General features: G+C 43.9%; 3 protein-coding genes across 6 annotated transcripts in view; 1 reads left to right on the top strand and 2 right to left on the bottom strand.

Moving 5' to 3' along the window:
* Window positions 1–1550, bottom strand: part of LOC135344835 (uncharacterized) — a 30746-nt gene extending 29196 nt beyond the window's left edge. For all 4 annotated transcript variants that reach the window (XM_064542118.1, XM_064542120.1, XM_064542119.1 and 1 more), the window contains exon 1: window positions 1392–1550. The gene's annotated coding sequence lies outside the window, so the exon portion shown is untranslated. The remainder of the gene's footprint in view (window positions 1–1391) is intronic.
* Window positions 1551–6821: 5271 nt separating this feature from the next.
* Window positions 6822–9078, bottom strand: LOC135344831 (regulation of nuclear pre-mRNA domain-containing protein 1B-like). Its single transcript, XM_064542114.1, has 6 exons — window positions 8887–9078; window positions 8601–8730; window positions 8306–8412; window positions 7927–8060; window positions 7522–7654; window positions 6822–7283 (listed from the first exon to the last, which is right to left on the bottom strand). The coding sequence occupies exons 1-6, from the start codon at window positions 9047–9049 to the stop codon at window positions 6961–6963; spliced, it is 990 nt and encodes a 329-aa protein (XP_064398184.1). The 5' UTR covers window positions 9050–9078; the 3' UTR covers window positions 6822–6960.
* Window positions 9079–9106: 28 nt separating this feature from the next.
* Window positions 9107–18678, top strand: LOC135344825 (TBC1 domain family member 31-like). Its single transcript, XM_064542108.1, has 19 exons — window positions 9107–9271; window positions 9350–9618; window positions 10082–10218; window positions 10434–10475; window positions 10781–11089; window positions 11517–11717; window positions 11962–12218; window positions 12412–12558; window positions 12884–13017; window positions 13275–13408; window positions 13581–13760; window positions 14502–14734; window positions 15257–15409; window positions 15680–15815; window positions 16127–16243; window positions 16672–16802; window positions 17085–17187; window positions 17786–18041; window positions 18381–18678. The coding sequence occupies exons 1-19, from the start codon at window positions 9189–9191 to the stop codon at window positions 18518–18520; spliced, it is 3162 nt and encodes a 1053-aa protein (XP_064398178.1). The 5' UTR covers window positions 9107–9188; the 3' UTR covers window positions 18521–18678.
* Window positions 18679–18949: the final 271 nt, after the last annotated feature.

Raw genomic sequence — 18949 nt, 5'->3', positions numbered from 1 at the left:
AGCATAATTCTCGCCCCCAAAATGTGCTTATTATGCTCAAATTATGCTAGCTTGTTGCATTTTGACCTCTGAGATCAAAGGAAACAGAGTGCCAATATCTGACATAATTATGGCACAGTAAAGATGGTGAACTGTGTCAGCATCCAGATATTGACATAGCGGTTAGATACTGACTGGCACAGTAAGGCTAAAGTTACCTAAAGGCCACCCACCTACCCAATAACCTGAAACGATCACTTTTATAGTATCCTTAGGTTTCCTTAGGTTGGAGTTATAATATGTGTGCAGGGTTTCATCTAGTGGGGAGGGGTGGGGGGGGAGCTTCCCCCCCAAAAGAGAGGGGAAAATAGGAGGAAAGAGAGGGAGAGAGGGAGAGGGAGAGGGAGAGGGAGAGGGAGAGAGGGAGAGGGAGAGGGGGGGAGAGGGAGAGAGAGAGGGAGAGAGAGAGGGAGAGGGGGAGGGAGAGAGGGAGAGAGGGAGAGAGAGGGAGAGGGAGAGGGAGAGAGAGAGGGGTACTATAGCCAACATTATTTAGACACGGTCTTTTGCTACATGTAGCTTTGCTAGAGGATTGGTCATCACCTATAGTCTTACCACAATTCTGCTTTTGTATAATAATTAGTACATGTGGTTTCTATAGTGTTCTATAGATACGGTCCACAATTTCAAACCAGCATACCAATTAAGTTACAGAGAGTTGCCTGTCAATGCACATTGCCAGGAGTACATCGCTAATAGGCACCAACAACAAACAATATAGGGGTTGTGATGCCTGGAAGTGGGCGTGGCCTCAAATTTACAAACTTCCCTCCCAAACTGGATAAAACCCTGGTGTGGTAGGCAAAAACGTACTATTTAGATGATTTTTGTGAAGAGATCGTCTCCTATCAGTGTGCAGTGAGCAGCTCCATGAGCTCTGAACGTTAAACACGAACAACTAGCTAGATTTGTTCGATATACCACACCCCTAAAAACGTCACGGTTAACATTTACTGGAAATTACTAGTAAGTTTACAATACTTTATCACATGCGAGTCATGTTACTTTGTGCACAGTGTTTGTGTAGAAGTATCAGTAGTTCGACACTCTTCTCTTCTTATGCACTCTTGCTAGAACTCCTTATCCAGGAGCGAAATCGCATGATTTCAAAATCTCGTACACTGCTGCCCCCTCGGAATTTTATGGGGTAGATCTACAATTCGTATCAAAATTGTTTTTGACTGCTTTTAAAATACGTGTATGGGTCCCTATAGTCTTGCGAGCGGGACGTTTTAAGAGAGGGAACTCCCTTGATGTTGTGCTCGCGAGAGTAAATGGGGCCCGGCCATATTTAAGCTATTCGTAAACTCTTTTGCGGTAAGATGCAAACAACATTTGAGGATCTTGCTCACCTTATTGTAGTGCTTGTAATACTTGTTGGCTTTTTGTTTTTTCCAGCACAGTACAGTATAGCTAGTATAGACTCGCCAGCCAGCCCTTCCTCGGGTAAGGATTAACCGGATATCATTAGCATGATCTGATTACTGGTTAGCCCGGCCCAGAGATTATAGAAGGAGGGGGGTCGGGGATAACCCCAACCATAGATTAATTAATACAACAGAATTTACAACAGAGTGGGTTAGGGCCTCTCACATACAACTGAATTCTTTATCACAATTTTATTAATCATTGAAATAATACCCCTTTCCTCCCCTCTCCAAGGCCAATTTAGACCAGGAGAGTACCATCTAAGAAAAATCAGTCACACAGCATATTAGCTAGCACATGTGTGTCCGATAACGGAGTGTCCTTTGCATATTCTTATGCGACAGTGGGGACATGCCATTGCAGTGTGTTGCTGCTCTCTGCTAGGGATCTTCTCTCGAACACACACTTGACAGCGCCCACGAGACACTCCGACACTATTTGCACTCACACGTGCGCCCTGTGATGGGGGGAAAACGATATTTAGACTGGCCAGACCTGAGGCACTGCTACGAGTACGTGGCACACCCAATAGACTATAAATTAGTTCCAATCGAAACCCTTTCAAAGGCATGGCCTTTGAACCCACCCTGACACAGTTGTGCCTGTATAGAATGTATGCATTATTCACACTAACGTCAAGGAATTGAAAGAAAATCCTGAACCAATACCGCCGACACTTTCTATCGTACCCATAGGTTTTCCTCATACGCCCTGTATTGTCAACTCCTCCCATGTACATGTTATATGCAGGGAGACAGGGGGGGGGACACTCTGAGAGCGTAGGGTACCGCCTTTGTGCATTCGCATTACAGTGTAGGGCATACGGTCAGGGAACACATTTGTTGCAAAGGACACAACTCTACGGTCGTTAAACATAGAGTAAGAAATATCACCAACAGTCATGGACGTATAGTCACCTTTGTCGAGTACCACATCCTTAAGACTTGCTGGGAAACCAGCAGCATTCTTCAAAATTGTGCCGACAGTAAACACATTTTGCTTAGCTAACTCTTCTATCAATGGACCGGACGTGTAAAAGTTGTCCATGTACACAACATGCTGATGACCATAAAAAGGAGTGAGTAAACGATGGACTACATTTTTCACAAGCCCTTTCACAGCTATCTTTTTCCCAGAGGAATCGGTGAGCTTACCACTGTATACATCAAACACACAGAGATACCCACAGCATGAACATGAGCAGCACCACACCTTGAACCCCAGTTTAACAGGCTTCTTGGGCATAATTATGAATTTTCCCGCTTTTACGACCCTTGTACTTTATCATCATCTCATCAACGGAAAGCTCCTGACTGGGATTATACCTCATGAAGTAGTTGGCTTTAAGAGTCTCTAAAACAGTTTTTAGCTTGCTAGTTACCTTACGTGCATCAGTGATGGACGTATTGTCCTCACAGTGCAGATACCGCCATAAACTTTGGAACCTTTTGAGCGACATTACATTGCTCACAGATTGTACACCTAAAAGGGGATCCTTGGACCAGTAGTCCGTAATTTCAGGGAGCCTATGAATGCCCATCTCTAGTACAATCCCCAAAAACACCCACAATTCGGCACTGTTTGTAGCTGACCAACCCTTAGCACCACACTGCCTAGCGTACATGGTTGTTGTGGTTTGTTGGGCTCGTCATTACGTGGGCGCACCTCACACACGTGTGGTGCTATGAATATCATTAACTACTGGGGGGGTTAGGGTAGGTACAGTACATAGTACACAGCAGAGGAAAAGGCTCGTCCACATCAAAGGCTCGTGGGAGGAGCCCAACAAACCACAACAACCATGAATGTCATTACGTGGGCGCACCTCACTCGTGTGGTGCTATGAATATCATTAACTACTGGGGGGGGGGTTAGGGCACATAGGTACAGTACAGCAGAGGAAAAGGCTCGTCCACATCAAAGGCTCGTGGGAGGAGCCCAACAAACCACAACAACCATGAATGTCATTACGTGGGCGCACCTCACACCCGTGTGGTGCTATGAATATCATTATAACTACTGGGGGGGGGGGGTTAGGGCACATAGGTACTGTACAGCAGAGGAAAAGGCTCGTGGGAGGAGCCCAACAAACCACAACAACCATGAATGTCATTACGTGGGCGCACCTCACACCCGTGTGGTGCTATGAATATCATTAACTACTGGGGGGGGGGGGGGGTTAGGGCACATAGGTACTGTACAGCAGAGGAAAAGGCTCGTGGGAGGAGCCCAACAAACCACAACAACCATGAATGTCATTACGTGGGTGCACCTCACACTCGTGTGGTGCTATGAATATCATTAACTACTGGGGGGGGGTTAGGGTAGGTACAGTACATAGGTACTGTACAGCAGAGGAAAAGGCTCGTCCACATCAAAGGCTCGTGGGAGGAGCCCAACAAACCACAACAACCATGAATGTCATTACGTGGGCGTACCTCACACTCATGTGGTGCTATGAATATCATTAACGACTGAGGGGGGGTGGTTAGGTTAGGTCAGAGGAAAAGGCTCGTCCACATCAAAGGCTCGTGGGAGGAGCCCAATAAACCACAACAACCATGAATATCAATATGTGGGCATAACGCACGCGTGTGGTGCTATGAATATCATTAACAACTGGGGGTTAGGGTACAGTACAGTACTGCAGTCAAGGCGACGCAGGCTCACACAATGTGGGAGGAGCCACAAAAGGCATGCACACGACGCCTCCGCCAAAAAGAGGCCACATATCGTTAGGGCATCACAATGCTGCCTCCCCAACCACTATTTAATGGTGCAATGACACAAACCTGAATCACTCTCCAGATCTGTCTCAAAATCGTCATCACTGGGCTTGTCATGGTCATAACAGACTCCCTGGTCCTCCTCAAGCTCTCTGACAGTGTGCTCAAGCTCGCTGACAGTGTCAAGGAGTCCAATCAGCTCCATTTGGATTCATAAGTTTTGAAAAATAAGGAGGGAGAGGGATTGGAACCGCAATAGAACCGGATGAAACCATCCGTGTTACGGCCTCGAAAAACCAGGCCTCCCGGCTTGAATCGAGGCTATACCAAAGGTGGCTGGCTATGAGTAGCAAAAAGACAGAAGACAGGGCTGATGAGCAGCAAATGTGATCGTTCCTGCATACATGCTGTAGGGGAGAGCTTGTAGCATCAGCCAGATTGAGCAAAACTCTCCTCTGGATCTCACCTAAGACACTATAGGCTCTATAAAGACAAAATTATATATTATTATGCCTGTTGGCCATTTGGAAATAACAACTGTCTATTGGCCATTATTATTGTGATATTTATGACATCTTTGTGAAATATAAACTGAAATGAAGCTTGTATGGAAAAGTTACAAAAACCACTGTAAAGTAATATAATTTTGAAACAATAACATCCACCACAATAATTATTACAGTGCACGAAAACAAAAACAATACAGTGCAAATAATAATTTTTATTATGAAAAACAAAAACAGCAGTGGAAGATAACGAAAGCCTAAAATTCTATTTAGATCTACAACTAGCTATAGCTGCAAGTGGAGATACTTTAATACGTATAATGATACCACGAGTTGCACGTATCACACTGTATCACTTCATTGTAGGAGTCAGGGTGGAGACAAGGGCATGCAGTATATAATATTATAATTATAGTAATCACAATGCTGGAACATCTCTCTGGTCTCTTGTGGCTATTCAGTTCTTTTGACTTCATAAATCTTCTTCAGTTTTTCATTTTTAAAACAACGTACAAGGTGGTGCCTCATTTTGTGATTATGTGATCCAAGTAATTGTCTCCTTGCAATTTGTGGTATGCAGGGCAATAGCAAATAAACTACAGTTGTACTGTTCTGCTGCTGAATAAAGGCCACAGACAGTCACAGTAACAACCTATTGTGTGCTTGTACATTTGGGCGATTGCAGCTCAGCACTTGGCTCCAGTTCTTTCCCATATTAACCTTGCTACCTTGCTCTTCATTCAGGTCTACATTCCAGCTGTCACTTGCTGTCTACTATACTACCTTGCTACTAACCTGGCTCTTCATTCTACAATGTACTAGATGGAAACAGGTCACATTGGCGGGCATGCGCATAGGGAGTCATTCACTCCTGGGGGAGTCCCTCACACCTTAGGCAGAAATGACCGGGGGGGTCACTCACACCGGGGAGTCATTCATTCCTCTGACACCGGTATATCGAGGTGGCCGTACTTCAGAGAGCCGGAATAGCACCCTCACTGGCAGAAAAGACACCCCTCATAAGATTAAAAAGCACCCTCAATGTATGAAAACACACCCTCATTGCAATCACCCTAATTTTGACACTACCATAAATTTCTGGCTCATTACTTCGAGTATGACTATGCTACTCACTTTCTAGTGCCACTGAGCATTCTTAGCATCATAGTATAGAGGGCTACGATCGTTTGCAGCCGTTTAGCTTAGCTAGGATAGCTACTTTTCTCTGCAAGTTTCCGTGTATCTCTTTTCTGTCTCTGTGCACGCACATTCCTCCTTAATACGAAAGTTTAATTAAAACATTTTGATATGTGACCACCTCCTCTGCAGAGTGAAGGTGTCGTATGTGTCAGGACAAAGTGTACGTGTTCAGGCACTTAGCTATAGCATGCATTCATGTCCCCCAATGCTGTCACCGTAACAGTGGTTGTAGTCTGGGGGCCAGACCTAATAGCTCGGGGGCAAAATCAAGAGAGCTAGGATTAGGTCTGGAGACTCTTGCAGCATTTCCGTGTGCTCTAGCGGAATGTGGCCAGAGCCAATGAAATGCATATCCTATGTCATGTGATTTTTAATCCAATGAAATGCGAGTATTGCCTTTGTGGAATTTGGATTACAGCCAATGGAATTTAGATACAGCCAATGAAATGAGAGTATTGCTACATCTAATCCTTCTTTATAACCTCCAATATCACAGTCTCCTCCCTATTGACATTCCAAGAGCACACGGAAGTGCTGCAAGAGTAGTCTCCAGACCTCTTTCTCTCTTTCCCCTCCCCCCTCTGAGAAAGAGGTCTGGCCCCCAGACTACAGTGATTGTTTGATTGTATCCTAACTATGTTTCAGAATAATTACTACATGCAGTAGCTGTTAGGGATTACAACAAGATAAAAAAACACATGCAGGTCGGATTAGCCTGTGAGAATACCCATGCACTCTCAAAATTTTAACAAGTTTCTCAACTTCACTAGCCATTTTTCACACTGGATGGAGACAGCAGTGTTAAATGGCTAAATAACACAATGGAATTTCAGAATGGAAATGCATCCAGAGTGGATTATTTATGTGGAACTAAATGGCCCCTTTGGGCTTCCATACAATCACTTATATAATTGTTAATCACTTGTACGAAAAACATAAAGTTTTAATACGTTGTGTATACAAAACATTGTGTCAAAACAGGTTATGCATGACTGTATATGTTATTATGTACACGTACGTATAAAACGAATGGGTTGACTGGTATTAGCTAAGTACAAGTGTTAGTTGAATAAGTCCCCAACTGAAGGTAGTGGCTCTAGACTCTTCATTTTACCCATGGGCAGCTTAGAGAGATCAGGGAGGTTGGCCAAATGTGATTTAAGTTCTTCCCGTACATTTGAAATGCTCTCCAGTTTTGATTGGTGATCTTTCAAGTTCTTTTTGGCAGTTTTCAGCAACGATTTTTGCTGCCATATGAAAGCGTCAAGCAGTTCTTGTATATCGTTTCTCTCCTGAAGCTCAGCGTCTAGTCGTGTTATGTACTCTTGAAGGACTTTGGACGCCTCCTCAACTTTCTCGGCCAGCTCTTCTAGAGTAGCCTTGTCTGTGGTGGGTGGTGAGTGGGTGGGGATGTGTGTGTGTGTGTGTGTGTTCGTGAACAAGATATACATACTCATCACAGAGAAGACTGTCCCAGATAATACATACAATGTATATGTCAGAGTGTATCATTTACATGTGCATATACAGTTACATACATAATTATACATAGTGCTGTGTAGTTATAATTGTTGGGAGCTAGAGCTGTTGGTGAGTTAAATTCAACTCAAATACGCACTCACCCTTGATCTTGGTGAGTACGTTGGGGTCGTGTATCTCAGGAGGGATGCTGGCAATCTTTTCTCTGGTGGCCATGTCCCCCATGACAGAGTTCTCACCATCCACCTCCAGCATCTTCTTGATCAGTGCCTCAGGCTGGGAGGATTATCATCAATACAGAACCTGGCAAGAATACGGCTACATATACATGTACAAGGATCATTTTGTTTCCGTATTTCACTGTTTTCGTGTTATCAAACCACAAAAGGTATGGAACTATGGGAGGCGTAAATATAATGACAACTGAAGTTTGTTTTAAAAAAAGCAACCCGCAGATAACAATCAGTATTAAACACTTATGTGTACATGTACACACGCTACTGGTTCATACAGCAAACACTTTGTTCAGAGAGACTACAATATCTCACCTCTGGTGGTTTCCTCCCGTTGGGGGGTTGGTCCTCGGAGGAGCTGCCCTGTGACTCTGTCCTCCTCCTGGCAACAGATTGCTTGACATCAGACTCACTCTTGGTTCTCCTACTAGGCTGCATACTGCCTGACGCTGCACGTGTGTGTGTGGAAGGGAAGGGAGTTGTTTTTACCTAACATTAGAGATCTATTAGTGGTGACGTATAAGTGTGGTATAAGTGTAATGTATAACTATGGAACAAAATGGTGTGAACTACAAGACATTGTACTCAACTAGGGACTTTCCCAGTAGAGGTTGTAGAGCCTCAGCTAGGGAATTTCCCCATTAAATCCCAGACCTGTGGTGGGGCTTGTACTGGCTCATTTTCATTTTCTCACCTAGCACAGCCTTGAACCTGATGATAATGGCAGGATCGAAGATCTGTCTCTCTTCCCACACTGAGATGATCCTCTCCACCGAGTGCAGCACTGAGGCATCCTTGGATCTGCAAGAAAATATAGAATGAAGAAAACTATGACGGCTGACCTTTAAAACTACACAAATTCTGGTATTAAAAGAGCGGCAACTGATATTGATTGAACCAATATTGGTGTTGAAAATTGATTTACACGTATAAACAGTCGCTAAGTGTAAATGACTCTTACTATCAACATTATGATTGAAGGCACTTACTTTGCGATCTGCTGGAGTGCTCTGGGCATGATCTTAGAGAAGTGAGTGTGGTACTCCTGTCCTTTCTTACGGGAATTCTGGATGATGTCATTGGCCAGGTAGAGGAGAGTTAGTTTACGACTGACTGCAGCTATAAATGTGTGGGTGTGCATGAGGGCAAGAAACAAATCTAGTTTACAAACAATAATTGCAATAGTTTGGAACGGGTAAGTTAGAATGGGTAAGTTGAATGCACCATCCCTATAAAATGATGTGGTGCAATGCAGCAACTGTGAATTGCAGCTACCTTTCTGCAGCTCTTTGTACCAGACATTCACAATGGTCTTGGCATTCCTTCTGTAGTGGATGAGCCACTGAGACACTCCTTGAATGCTCTGCAGAGATGAGTTGAGGTCCTTCAACTTCTTCTCCAAAGCTGCAGCAGAGAAACTGCTTGGAGCACTGGCCATGATTTCTTTTTTAAATTTACTTCTTTAGAATATTTTCTTAAATTAGAAACAAACGACCTTCGACCTCAAAACTGGACTTTGACCCTGCACGAAATTTAACTGTGAAGATAGAAGACAGCTCATCCTTTGAGGCTGTGATATGGCCCACATGCTGATAGACCTCCATGGCAAGGAGTCCGGGAGCATTTGGACACGAAGACCTTCCCCTGTCATAAAGAATGGGTGAGTCTAATCATAAAAAACGCGCGCGCGCGTGTATGACAATCACCCACCAACTACATATATTTTTCCTCACCTTAGACTATATCTAGAAGTGAGTAACACGAAATCCGGTCTCACTACACAAGGACGGCACCTTCAATTCACAAGAGTGGCGTTTGGTAGTCATGGCAACTGGTTTGTTGCCGGTGACCAACACGGACATTTGTTCCTGTTTGACTTGGCCCGTAACAAGTACAAGCTGTTACACAAGGCTGGTCAGTCATGCACGGCCCTGGGTGCATGCATCAGTCGACCCAACGAGGTGCTCATGGCTCTCGCTGACTACACACTGCGCTGCATCGATGTTGGTGAGTGTTGTAAGATTTGCAACTCAATGTATATTCAAAAGTATGTGTCATTTTACATAATCGTACAGTGTTATCAAGGGCGTATAAGAGAAGAGGGCATGCAACAGTCCACGAGCAAAAACTGAATGGGCGGAGTAATGTTACTGGAAAAGTACAGTAATATCTAAAAATAGATTTCTGTTAAATGGAGTTTGGTGCAAAGTACAGGTAGCTGATAGCTATAAATAGATCGAATGCAGTTTTTGCTCGCACGTTGGACTAATAGTGAGTTGCATGCCCTCTTCTCTTATACGCCCTTGGTGTTATGTAGCTCAGTGATATCCATTGAGAGTACTAAGTTCATGCATGCAGAAGGAGTTATAACAATGCTCCCATAATGGTTACTGCTTAGGCAAAATGTCCAATGTACATGTACTATCAGGTTGCCTCTACACTATATTGCCCCTCTCTCTCCTCCTCTCAGATACAAATGAGGTGGTAGCCACCCTGCGAGGTCACGAGGCGTGTGTCAAGAGCCTGTCCCTAGCCAGCTCTGGTCGCCACCTGTTGGCCGTCTCCTCACGAGACTCTGTCCTCTGGGACCTCGACTCGTTTACCAGGGTATGCAATGCCTGAGGGAACTGTCTTGTTCGACTTTATTCTGTCCACAGTACCCACTGCATATGTACTCTACATATTGACTTGCAGTCTAGTTTTCATGAGTAATAGACGGTCAATCATAAGTATGTCCCCTCGAATATTATACATACACGTAGCTGTTACAGTTTGTATAGCATAATTATTACTAATAATTATAACGGTATATTATTTTGTAGGTACGCACCCTCAGTGGTGGACAGGAGGTCGGAGTTCAGGATGTAAGTGAGACCTGTTGTGTAATCATATATGCACTGTACATTTCTCGAAATGCCCCCTTCCATTTATGCACAGCAGCACCCCCTGGACAATTTGCCCATGTAATATTCTTAGCACCTAAATCAATTTTTTGTATACATTAGTCTTGCAAATGTAATGAATAAAAGCGGTGACATAATTATTAAAAAGCACGAAAATACCTTATTTTAAGGTTCATAAGGACTGCAAATCTAAATCCTTGAATTACAGTGTGCATCTTGTTGTACTAGACACAGCCTCTAACAGTGCATTGCTGCTACTAATGCAGGTGTTCTACCTGCCCTTCTCTAATACCATCATCTCCTGTTTCAAAGACGACTCCATCCACGCCTGGGACGCAGACACTCTCGATTACAAGTACGCCATCCCTCCTCCACACAGCCCCACCCCTCACTACCGATCTTTTGTTGCCTCCAATGATGGCCGACTCCTAGTGGCTGGGGGGCGATCCAACTTCATCCATATATGGAAGACGGAGAGTAGACAATTGTTGAGGATCGTACAGCTGCCCTCGAAGGTCCGACTAGTGAAACAGCTGCTCTTCCTAAACAACAACATGGACGGAGACTCTAGCGAGGTGAGATCACATGACTCCTGGTAATCACACTCCGTGATTATTACACAGTGAATGGTGCAGGGAAGGCTTTTGCTTATTTGAAATGTGTTGATCTTTACCAGGCCCACTTTGTAGCATCTGGTAAAGGGTTTTGCAAAACAAAAGCTGCAATCAGTTCTCATGGCGGTTGCAACTAGCCTCGAGACCAGGCCGATTAAAATGTGTCTCGAGGCTAGGTTGCAACTGGTAAAGGGTCACGCAAAATAAAAACTACAAATAGCTGCATGTTTGCGACTGGTAAAGGGTCATGCAAAACAAAAGCTACAAACAGCTACATGATTAAAGCTGGTAAAGGGTCATGTAAAATAAAAGCTTCAATCTGCTAGTGTAATGCAGAATTTAAGTGTTTTGAGCAGCCTTCTAAAGATCCTTGCCAATCCCTGTGCAGAGCTTGGGGTTCCTGGCTCAAGATGGTATCCTGCGGTTCATAGATATTCACACGTGCAAGCTCCTCTTCCAACTGGGTTCCCAAGAGAACAGGCTGTCCTCGGCTCATGCCAGTCCTGATGGGGCCACCATCACCTGTGTCAGTGAGAGAGGCAATCTGTTACTGTATGATGTCCCCGCGGCCTCGCATAACCTGCACAAGGTGAGTCTCTCTAGTAACTGTTTAAGTATAGTGCACGGTACCTGCATAGTGTAAGTCTAGTGTACTGTTCTCTCAATAGACAGTCTCGGTGTGTTGTGTAGTTTCTGATATGCTCCATGCAAGCACATAATCATATGTTAATTATACTGTACATTACATTGAGGTTTGAATAGGTGGTTTGAATGTACATATACATGTGCATGACTGTAAGAGCATCGTTAAATCATTCTTTTCTTGCTTATAGCCTCCAGCTCCTCTGGTGAAAATGGTGGAATACCCCAGATCAGAGGACAAAATCAAGCCAACGAAAATGGCGTCTGGTGATGAACCGCTCGACAGCATCTCACGAGAGAAATCTCCTCCATTGATTTCTCACAAGACTCTGACTAAGGCTAGAGACGTGCAGGAGCAGGAAGTGGGTGTGGCTAACAGTGGTCGGCTGAAGGTGGACAAACTCCTCTCCATCTTAAAGGGCTACGGAGAGTACCCATCCAAATACAGGTAATGCGAGTCATAATTAGCTACATGTACTGTATTGTTGTACATGTACGTACATGTAGTCTAAAACGATGGTTTCACCCTGTCAATACATGTAATTATATCTTTGATCTCTGTACATGCACATTATTATGATGGGACTTACCCTCAAAGTTGAATGTATTGCAGTTGTGTTGACATCTTCTCTTCCCTACAGGACGTTCATATGGCGTTGTCTACTACGTCTCCCTGACAACTACAATGCATACTCCTCCCTCCTGGACAAGGGCACCCACCCTGCCTTCATCACCCTGCATCAGACCTACCCCATCAAGAGCAGGAAGCTACTCAGAGTACTACAGAGGTACCACGTGATTATTGTTGTCTTCAATTTATTCATTCTTTTACTGTGAGACTTTACTGTACTTTACTGTAGTCTGTAGTCAAACTCTTGTGTGTGAGGACTGTAATAGACCTAGTCATAGTATGTTTTCACATTGGCAAGTGTCCACCCAGTATTCACATTCTCACATCTGTATTACATTAGCCTCGACCCCAGGTTGCTATCAAAGGAGAAAAACCAAGGGCCTGGGATCGAGGCTAGTATGTGGCTGTATTTTGTACATCTGTACAACTAAAATGCATTGTACTGTACACTGTATAATTTTGTTGTCCTCCTATTATTTCAGGACACTGTCAGCGCTTGGTCACTGGGCGTCCATATTTGCAGAGACCCCCTATCTTCCCGGACTGGTGTTCCCCTTTGTGAAGCTGTTCCAGAACAACCAGCTGGTCACCTTTGAGCTCCTAGCCACCATACTCCGTGAGCAACTCACACACGCACGCACACTTAATACGTGTACGTACATATCGATTTTGTAACTGTGAAGCTTTTACTGAATTGGATCTTGCATGCAGTCAAAAGAAAGAACGATTACGAATACATGTACAAGTAGTAAAATTGTCCTTCAAACTCATTCCCCCATTTGCCTGAACCACTTTCTAAATTCAGTGCATGTAAATGGTAAATGTATATCCGATTAACTTGTGGTGTTTACAAGCTAGTTGACTCTACTGCAGTGAACTGGTGCAGTCAGTGGTTTGAGTATTTCCCCAACCCTCCTCTCAACGTGCTGGCCATGGTCGAGAACACTCTGGCACATCACGATGCTACACTACTGGAGCACCTCATCAAGCATGGAGTCACCTCACATGTGAGCATATACATTTGTAATAGTAGCCTTGCTGTTACGGCACCAAATATTATTTGGTTAAATTGTGTATGTACAATGTAGTACGCTGTGCATGTGATATAAGTGTACAGTTCTCAAGGTTACATCTTGTTATTACCTTGAGCATACAAATTATAAATTTCTTGCATGGCAGCTGTATGTGTGGCCCCTGATGGAGACCCTGTTCTCTGAGGTGCTCTCTCGTGACGGCTGGCTGCGTCTGTGGGACAATGCCCTCTCCAACCATCCCGGGTTCCTGCTCCTCCTGGTCACCTCCTACCTTGTCTCTGCTCGTGGGGCTCTCCTGCAGTGTGCTCGCATCGAGGACTTTCAGGTGAGAGGGGAACTAGGTATCTGTTAGTCACTCTTCGATCTCTTGGTGAAGTTTTGTGTACTGTATACGTACGTACATGTATCACATGTAATTTACTGTATTTTATGTACACACATGTATACCGTATATCTTCTAATTTATCAGACGGCAAAAAATAATTATTTGGGAAATTGTCCGGGTATAATTGGAACAGATTTTTATAGAGCATGCGAAGTGTCCGGAATAATTAGAACAAGCAAGCAGCTGCATGCGAGCTAGCTAAGTTTAATAGAAGAACAGGGTACGACTGAATAGTTGCACTAGCTATCTAAAACTAGCTACTCAAAGCTATCTAACTGCAGCACTCTAAGTCTTACTTGCCGTCTATGAATGGTAACTCAACTTTTCAAGGTATTGTCCAGATATTTAGAACAAATGTAATATTAAAAAGTACTGGAGTGTCCGTTGTATTAGAACAACGAAAATTGCCCAAAAGAGTGTCCGGGGTAATTAGAAGTGTCCGATAAATTAGAAGATATACGGTAGTACGTACATTGTAGGAGATGAACACCTTTTGGTGATTCTTACTGCATAATGTACACTGTATACATGGTTGTACTGATACTTTAGCTACTACATGTACTTCCAAAATGTAGGTTGACTAATAAGAACATCTAAACAGAACAAGCGTTTCACCCAATGTGCATGTACAGAATATAACCATTTGGTGGGCTTGATTGAACCTACACACCTATTTTGCAGTACTTCTTCCATCACACGTCAACAGTGGACGTTGGAGCAGTCGTTCAGGAGGCCTATCACATGCAACAGACCACACCCCCTGACATCCATCCAGAGAAACTCCTCCCCTCGTTTGAGCCGCTAACGAGAGGGGCTTACCCCGTGTTCAACAAGTACCCCAAGTTCATTGTCGACTATCAGATAGTCGAGAGAGAGAGAATTCGCAAAGAGGAGCTAGACTACCTCCGTGAGAGGTGAGGATGTGGTGTGGGTGACATGTGTTCTATGTGGAGATAAAAGGCTCGTAGAATTTGCCTGAAGTTTGGTGTATATCATGTATCTTTGTAGAGCGTTAAGTCTTAAGGACCCCAGTATGAAATTCATAAAAAACCAAAGGGCGTAAATAAATACAGTAGAACCTCGATTATCCGGCCCTCCATTATCCGGAACCTCGATTATCCGGCTAAGCAGTTTTCTTGTTATCAGATCAGAAAATGGGCGTGTCCCTCAAACGCGCATGCGCGTTGCAGCTGTTACCATGGAGACATGCCTGCTTATCTTCTGCGCATGCGCATACAACCATGTGGCACCGCTGTTTATCAATAAAGTGGGTGGATCAAGGTGTAGTTTATCTCTTCGATTATCCGGCATATTCACTTATCCGGCCTGCTTCTGGAACCAAGGTGTCCGGATAATCGAGGTTCTACTGTAGTGCATTACTGATTAGATTTCATGACAGTGATGTATGAGGACAGCTACACACTTGATCCCTGCAGACAGAGTGCTCTTGAGCTGGAGAGACTGACAGAGCAGCGACGACTGGAGGAGGAGGCATGGACCCGCCAGCAAGCACTGCTCATGGATGCTGAGGAACAACGTCGGAAAATGATTCAGGTGGAGGACATGAGGCTCACCGATCAGAGGGCAAGGTAGTACATGTACACTGTACAAATCAAGACCTACAAATGTTATATGCATGACTGTATAATTATGTGCACAATTATACACAATCACTGTAAATGCATATTTTTGCCTATCGTTTTGTCAAAGCAGTTCAAAATGTTCCTAACCAGAGCTACATGTACTGTTAGCTTATGAATGTCCCCTTTTATGCATCGGTGCGCATTTAACATATTTTAAAGTACACGTTTGTTGTATGCAGTACACACACAAGTTATACCCCTTCCTCCCTTCCCCAGACTGCAGGCGCTGAAGAGGGAGATCAAAGTGAAGGAGGTCAATGTGTTGGATGCAGCCAGACATAGGTTCCTCTCCAACCAGCAGACAGTGCGTGAGACAGAGCTGGCCAGGATGGACACCGAGATACAGAGGAAGGTGAGTGTACATGTACATGACTGCAAAGAAGTTGGATTAGGTATGACCCAGAAAACAGAATGTACATTTTCATCCGTTGAGTTTAAATACTTCGTCTAGGAATTTTTAACAATGAATATTTTATGTACATGTACATGCACGTAGAGTAAAATAATATGTACCAGGCTATTAGACACCTTCTCTATATAACCTGTGAGTAGTGATGTTAGCATGTACGTTCATTACTGGGGGAGCTGTACAAAGTACACTGTAGCTGTGAGATAGCTATCAGCTGTTTATTGTCATATACTGTAACAGTGTGTCCCCTCCAGGTGACCCAGCGTGAGAGAGAGACAAAGAATGTGCTGACTGACATTGAGACACGGGCTCTGGAGTTGGAGAGACAGAAAGCCCTCCTCGAGCAGGAGCTGGCCCGCTCTCAAGAGGAGGTGAGTGATCGACCTGCCCTTGATTTGTATGAGGATTAGCCTCGGTCCCAGGCCGTTTTTCCTCCTATTAAACGCTGGTCGTATTTTTCCCCTTCAGTTCCTTTGAAAAAAAATTGGCCTGGGAGCGAGGCTAAAATGTATAATTATATGCATGTACTGCGAGTGTATCAACAATAGACTAAGTGTACAGTACCTGAGCATTATATCAGTATTTCGTTGTTTGCTGAAACTTGCATTTTTTAGCAGCCAGAACCTTCTATTATACTGCCATTAGATATCCAGCCAACTTTTTCTGTAGCTTACACTTTATCACATTGTTCGATGGCTGGAAATTTAATTATCTAATTTTTAACTACACTGGTACTGACTGTGCATTTACGACTTTAGTCAAAACACAATGTACTTTTCCCCACCCAACCGTCATACAGATGTTGTATCGTCTTCGAACGGACATGGCCACTCAGGGTCATCGTCACGAGGTGGAGCAGGGCATGTTGGAGAGAGCTGTGGAAGAGGATGCTGCCAGAGAGAGGAGCAAACTGGAGGCTGCTCAGGCTAAGTTAGTGGGCATAGTAACAGCAACATACACTGCACATGTACAGACTATTCAGGCATTCCAGACCTATTATTTTGACTAGCGTCTGAACAGTTAGGGAACTTGTATTTTAGGACCCATTGGACATTAATTTTATTACTACATGTTTGGTTATTCCTAAGCTACATGTACATGTAAACTAGTCTGTGTTTGCAGCTGTGTGATGGAGCTACAGCCTAGTATTGAGAAAACACAGCTACCGTACACACAATCACTCAGTAATTATGATGCTACCACTCACTGTAGATTGGCTCGTAGTCAGGCAGAGCTGGCCAACACCCGGATACTGGCCGAAGCTGGAGCACGGAGGACACTCGGGGACGTGGAAAGGGATATCAATACAGAGGAGGTGAGGAGACAGTCAGTGGAATTATAATTTTTATGTGCATGTACAACTTTCAATTTGTATTTACCTCTGCAATGTTGTTGAGAACCCTGACAACAATTGTAGTAATTTGTTACACAGTGTTTTGTATTTCTGATTAGCTTTGTCCTCAACCAAACAATTGTTGGCACTCATTGAGACGTTGATTAGCTTTGTCCTCAACCAAACAATTGTTGGCACTCATTGCGGCGTGTAATGTGCTGTAGTGACACAGGGACAGTTAAACCTGTCTTAGACTAATGGTCGCCCTATAATCAGATCACCCTCCATAAATACAGTCAAGTTGGTAATCAGCCCCAAGTCTCCATTGAAATTCATTCACCAGAACAACGGCTAAATACCTGCCTGTGTTTTTTCTCTCAAAATGAAGCATTTTTGGCAACTACAGTACATGTATATATTCAACTGCATGGGCATATTATTTAGTTTCAACCTGTGTTAGCGATTAAGCCACCTCTTTATTGCAGTGAGCCACTATTAGTTTGCCCGAGGGTGACCGCTATAGACATACATGCAACAGTAGTGTCCAATGTACATTATGGTGTGCTCCTCTTTGTTACAGGTTGTCATTAAGGCACGTGAGACTCGGTTCAAGGAGAAGCAACTCCGTTCACTCACTGAGGATCTCACAAAAACTCACCTGGATCAACACAAACAAGAGCTTAGAGTGGGAAAGAACATTCAGTCCCGTGCCTCGTACCCGAGTGGAGTGGGTGGTGAATTGGGCGTGTCCCAGAGGGAAAGAATAGCTGTGACCTCTATGACCTCTAGCTCTGAGGACCCCAGCACTACAGGCAGCAGCTCTTACGGACACTCAGGTGTGCCAGGTTTTAGCACATGTATACAGTGGGATCTTTTTATAGGACGACACCTTTAGCGAGCACGATTTTTATTATATAAAGTGCCCTTTGTTGGGGGGTTGTTTGTACAGCTGTTCATTTAGGACCTGGGTGCTGGCCTTTGTTATGGTAACTGGTATGTATCTAGTTTCATTGTGGCCTTTATCTCGCATGGTGGTCGTATATACTTGTTACAAGGAAAAAATCATAGCTGCTTATATGTAGCTAAGAGGAGTTCATCTGTCAATGTCGTGTCTTGTGTACAAAATGTCACCTGCTTCACGATCAATTTCCCTCCTGACCCTATCCTCCATGTAGCGTTGGACTGGTCTCGTCGTCGTGACGTCCTGGACAGACAAGAAGCTGACCTGCTCTCACGAGTGAACGAGGTACGACAGAGGGTGGTTGCAGGACAGGTCAACTCCACAACCTCGTACACTAACTCCAGACACCTCTGAATAATTCAATTCTAACACTCTTACATGTACATGTATTTATCGGACACTCGGTGTATTATTCTACAAGTTAATAATTGTCGTTGACAAGCTTGTCTGGTTTTATCCTCATCCCTTTCATTCATACAAACGTGTACATGACTGTATAATTTTGACGAGTCTATGTTTCTGTTATATACACGTACGCTTCAAGCTGGTGCAAAAAGATTTGTTGATTGCAGAACTTCACTTTCAACCTTTGTGACCTAAAGGTTAATTTAATTAGTACCGCGTTAAGGGGGGGTTTTCCTAGGCCCTGTCACATATGGTATAATTGAGGTACAGCTTAGATCAAAATCATAAATATTATATAATCATGCATGCATGTAATTCTAAAATTAAACCAGCAGCAAACGTAGATCGATTGAGGTATATAAACTCTTGTACATGTAC

This window comes from Halichondria panicea, chromosome 12 (genome assembly GCF_963675165.1).
Source record: "Halichondria panicea chromosome 12, odHalPani1.1, whole genome shotgun sequence".
Taxonomy (NCBI): domain Eukaryota; kingdom Metazoa; phylum Porifera; class Demospongiae; order Suberitida; family Halichondriidae; genus Halichondria; species Halichondria panicea.
Note: the sequence above shows the minus strand (reverse complement) of the source record. Positions and strands in the feature narration are given on the sequence as shown.

Excerpts from the sequence above, each read along its gene's own strand:
- LOC135344825 (XM_064542108.1), top strand. The coding sequence starts at position 9,189 with ATGGCCCACATGCTGATAGACCTCCATGGCAAGGAGTCCGGGAGCATT. Across the intron at positions 9,619-10,081 it reads ACTGCGCTGCATCGATGTTG|ATACAAATGAGGTGGTAGCC; the intron begins GTGAGTGTTGTA and ends TCCTCCTCTCAG. Across the intron at positions 16,803-17,084 it reads CTGGAGGCTGCTCAGGCTAA|ATTGGCTCGTAGTCAGGCAG; the intron begins GTTAGTGGGCAT and ends CACTCACTGTAG.
- LOC135344831 (XM_064542114.1), bottom strand. The coding sequence starts at position 9,049 with ATGGCCAGTGCTCCAAGCAGTTTCTCTGCTGCAGCTTTGGAGAAGAAG. Across the intron at positions 8,731-8,886 it reads GTACAAAGAGCTGCAGAAAG|CTGCAGTCAGTCGTAAACTA; the intron begins GTAGCTGCAATT and ends ACACATTTATAG. Across the intron at positions 8,061-8,305 it reads CAGGTTCAAGGCTGTGCTAG|CGTCAGGCAGTATGCAGCCT; the intron begins GTGAGAAAATGA and ends ACACACGTGCAG.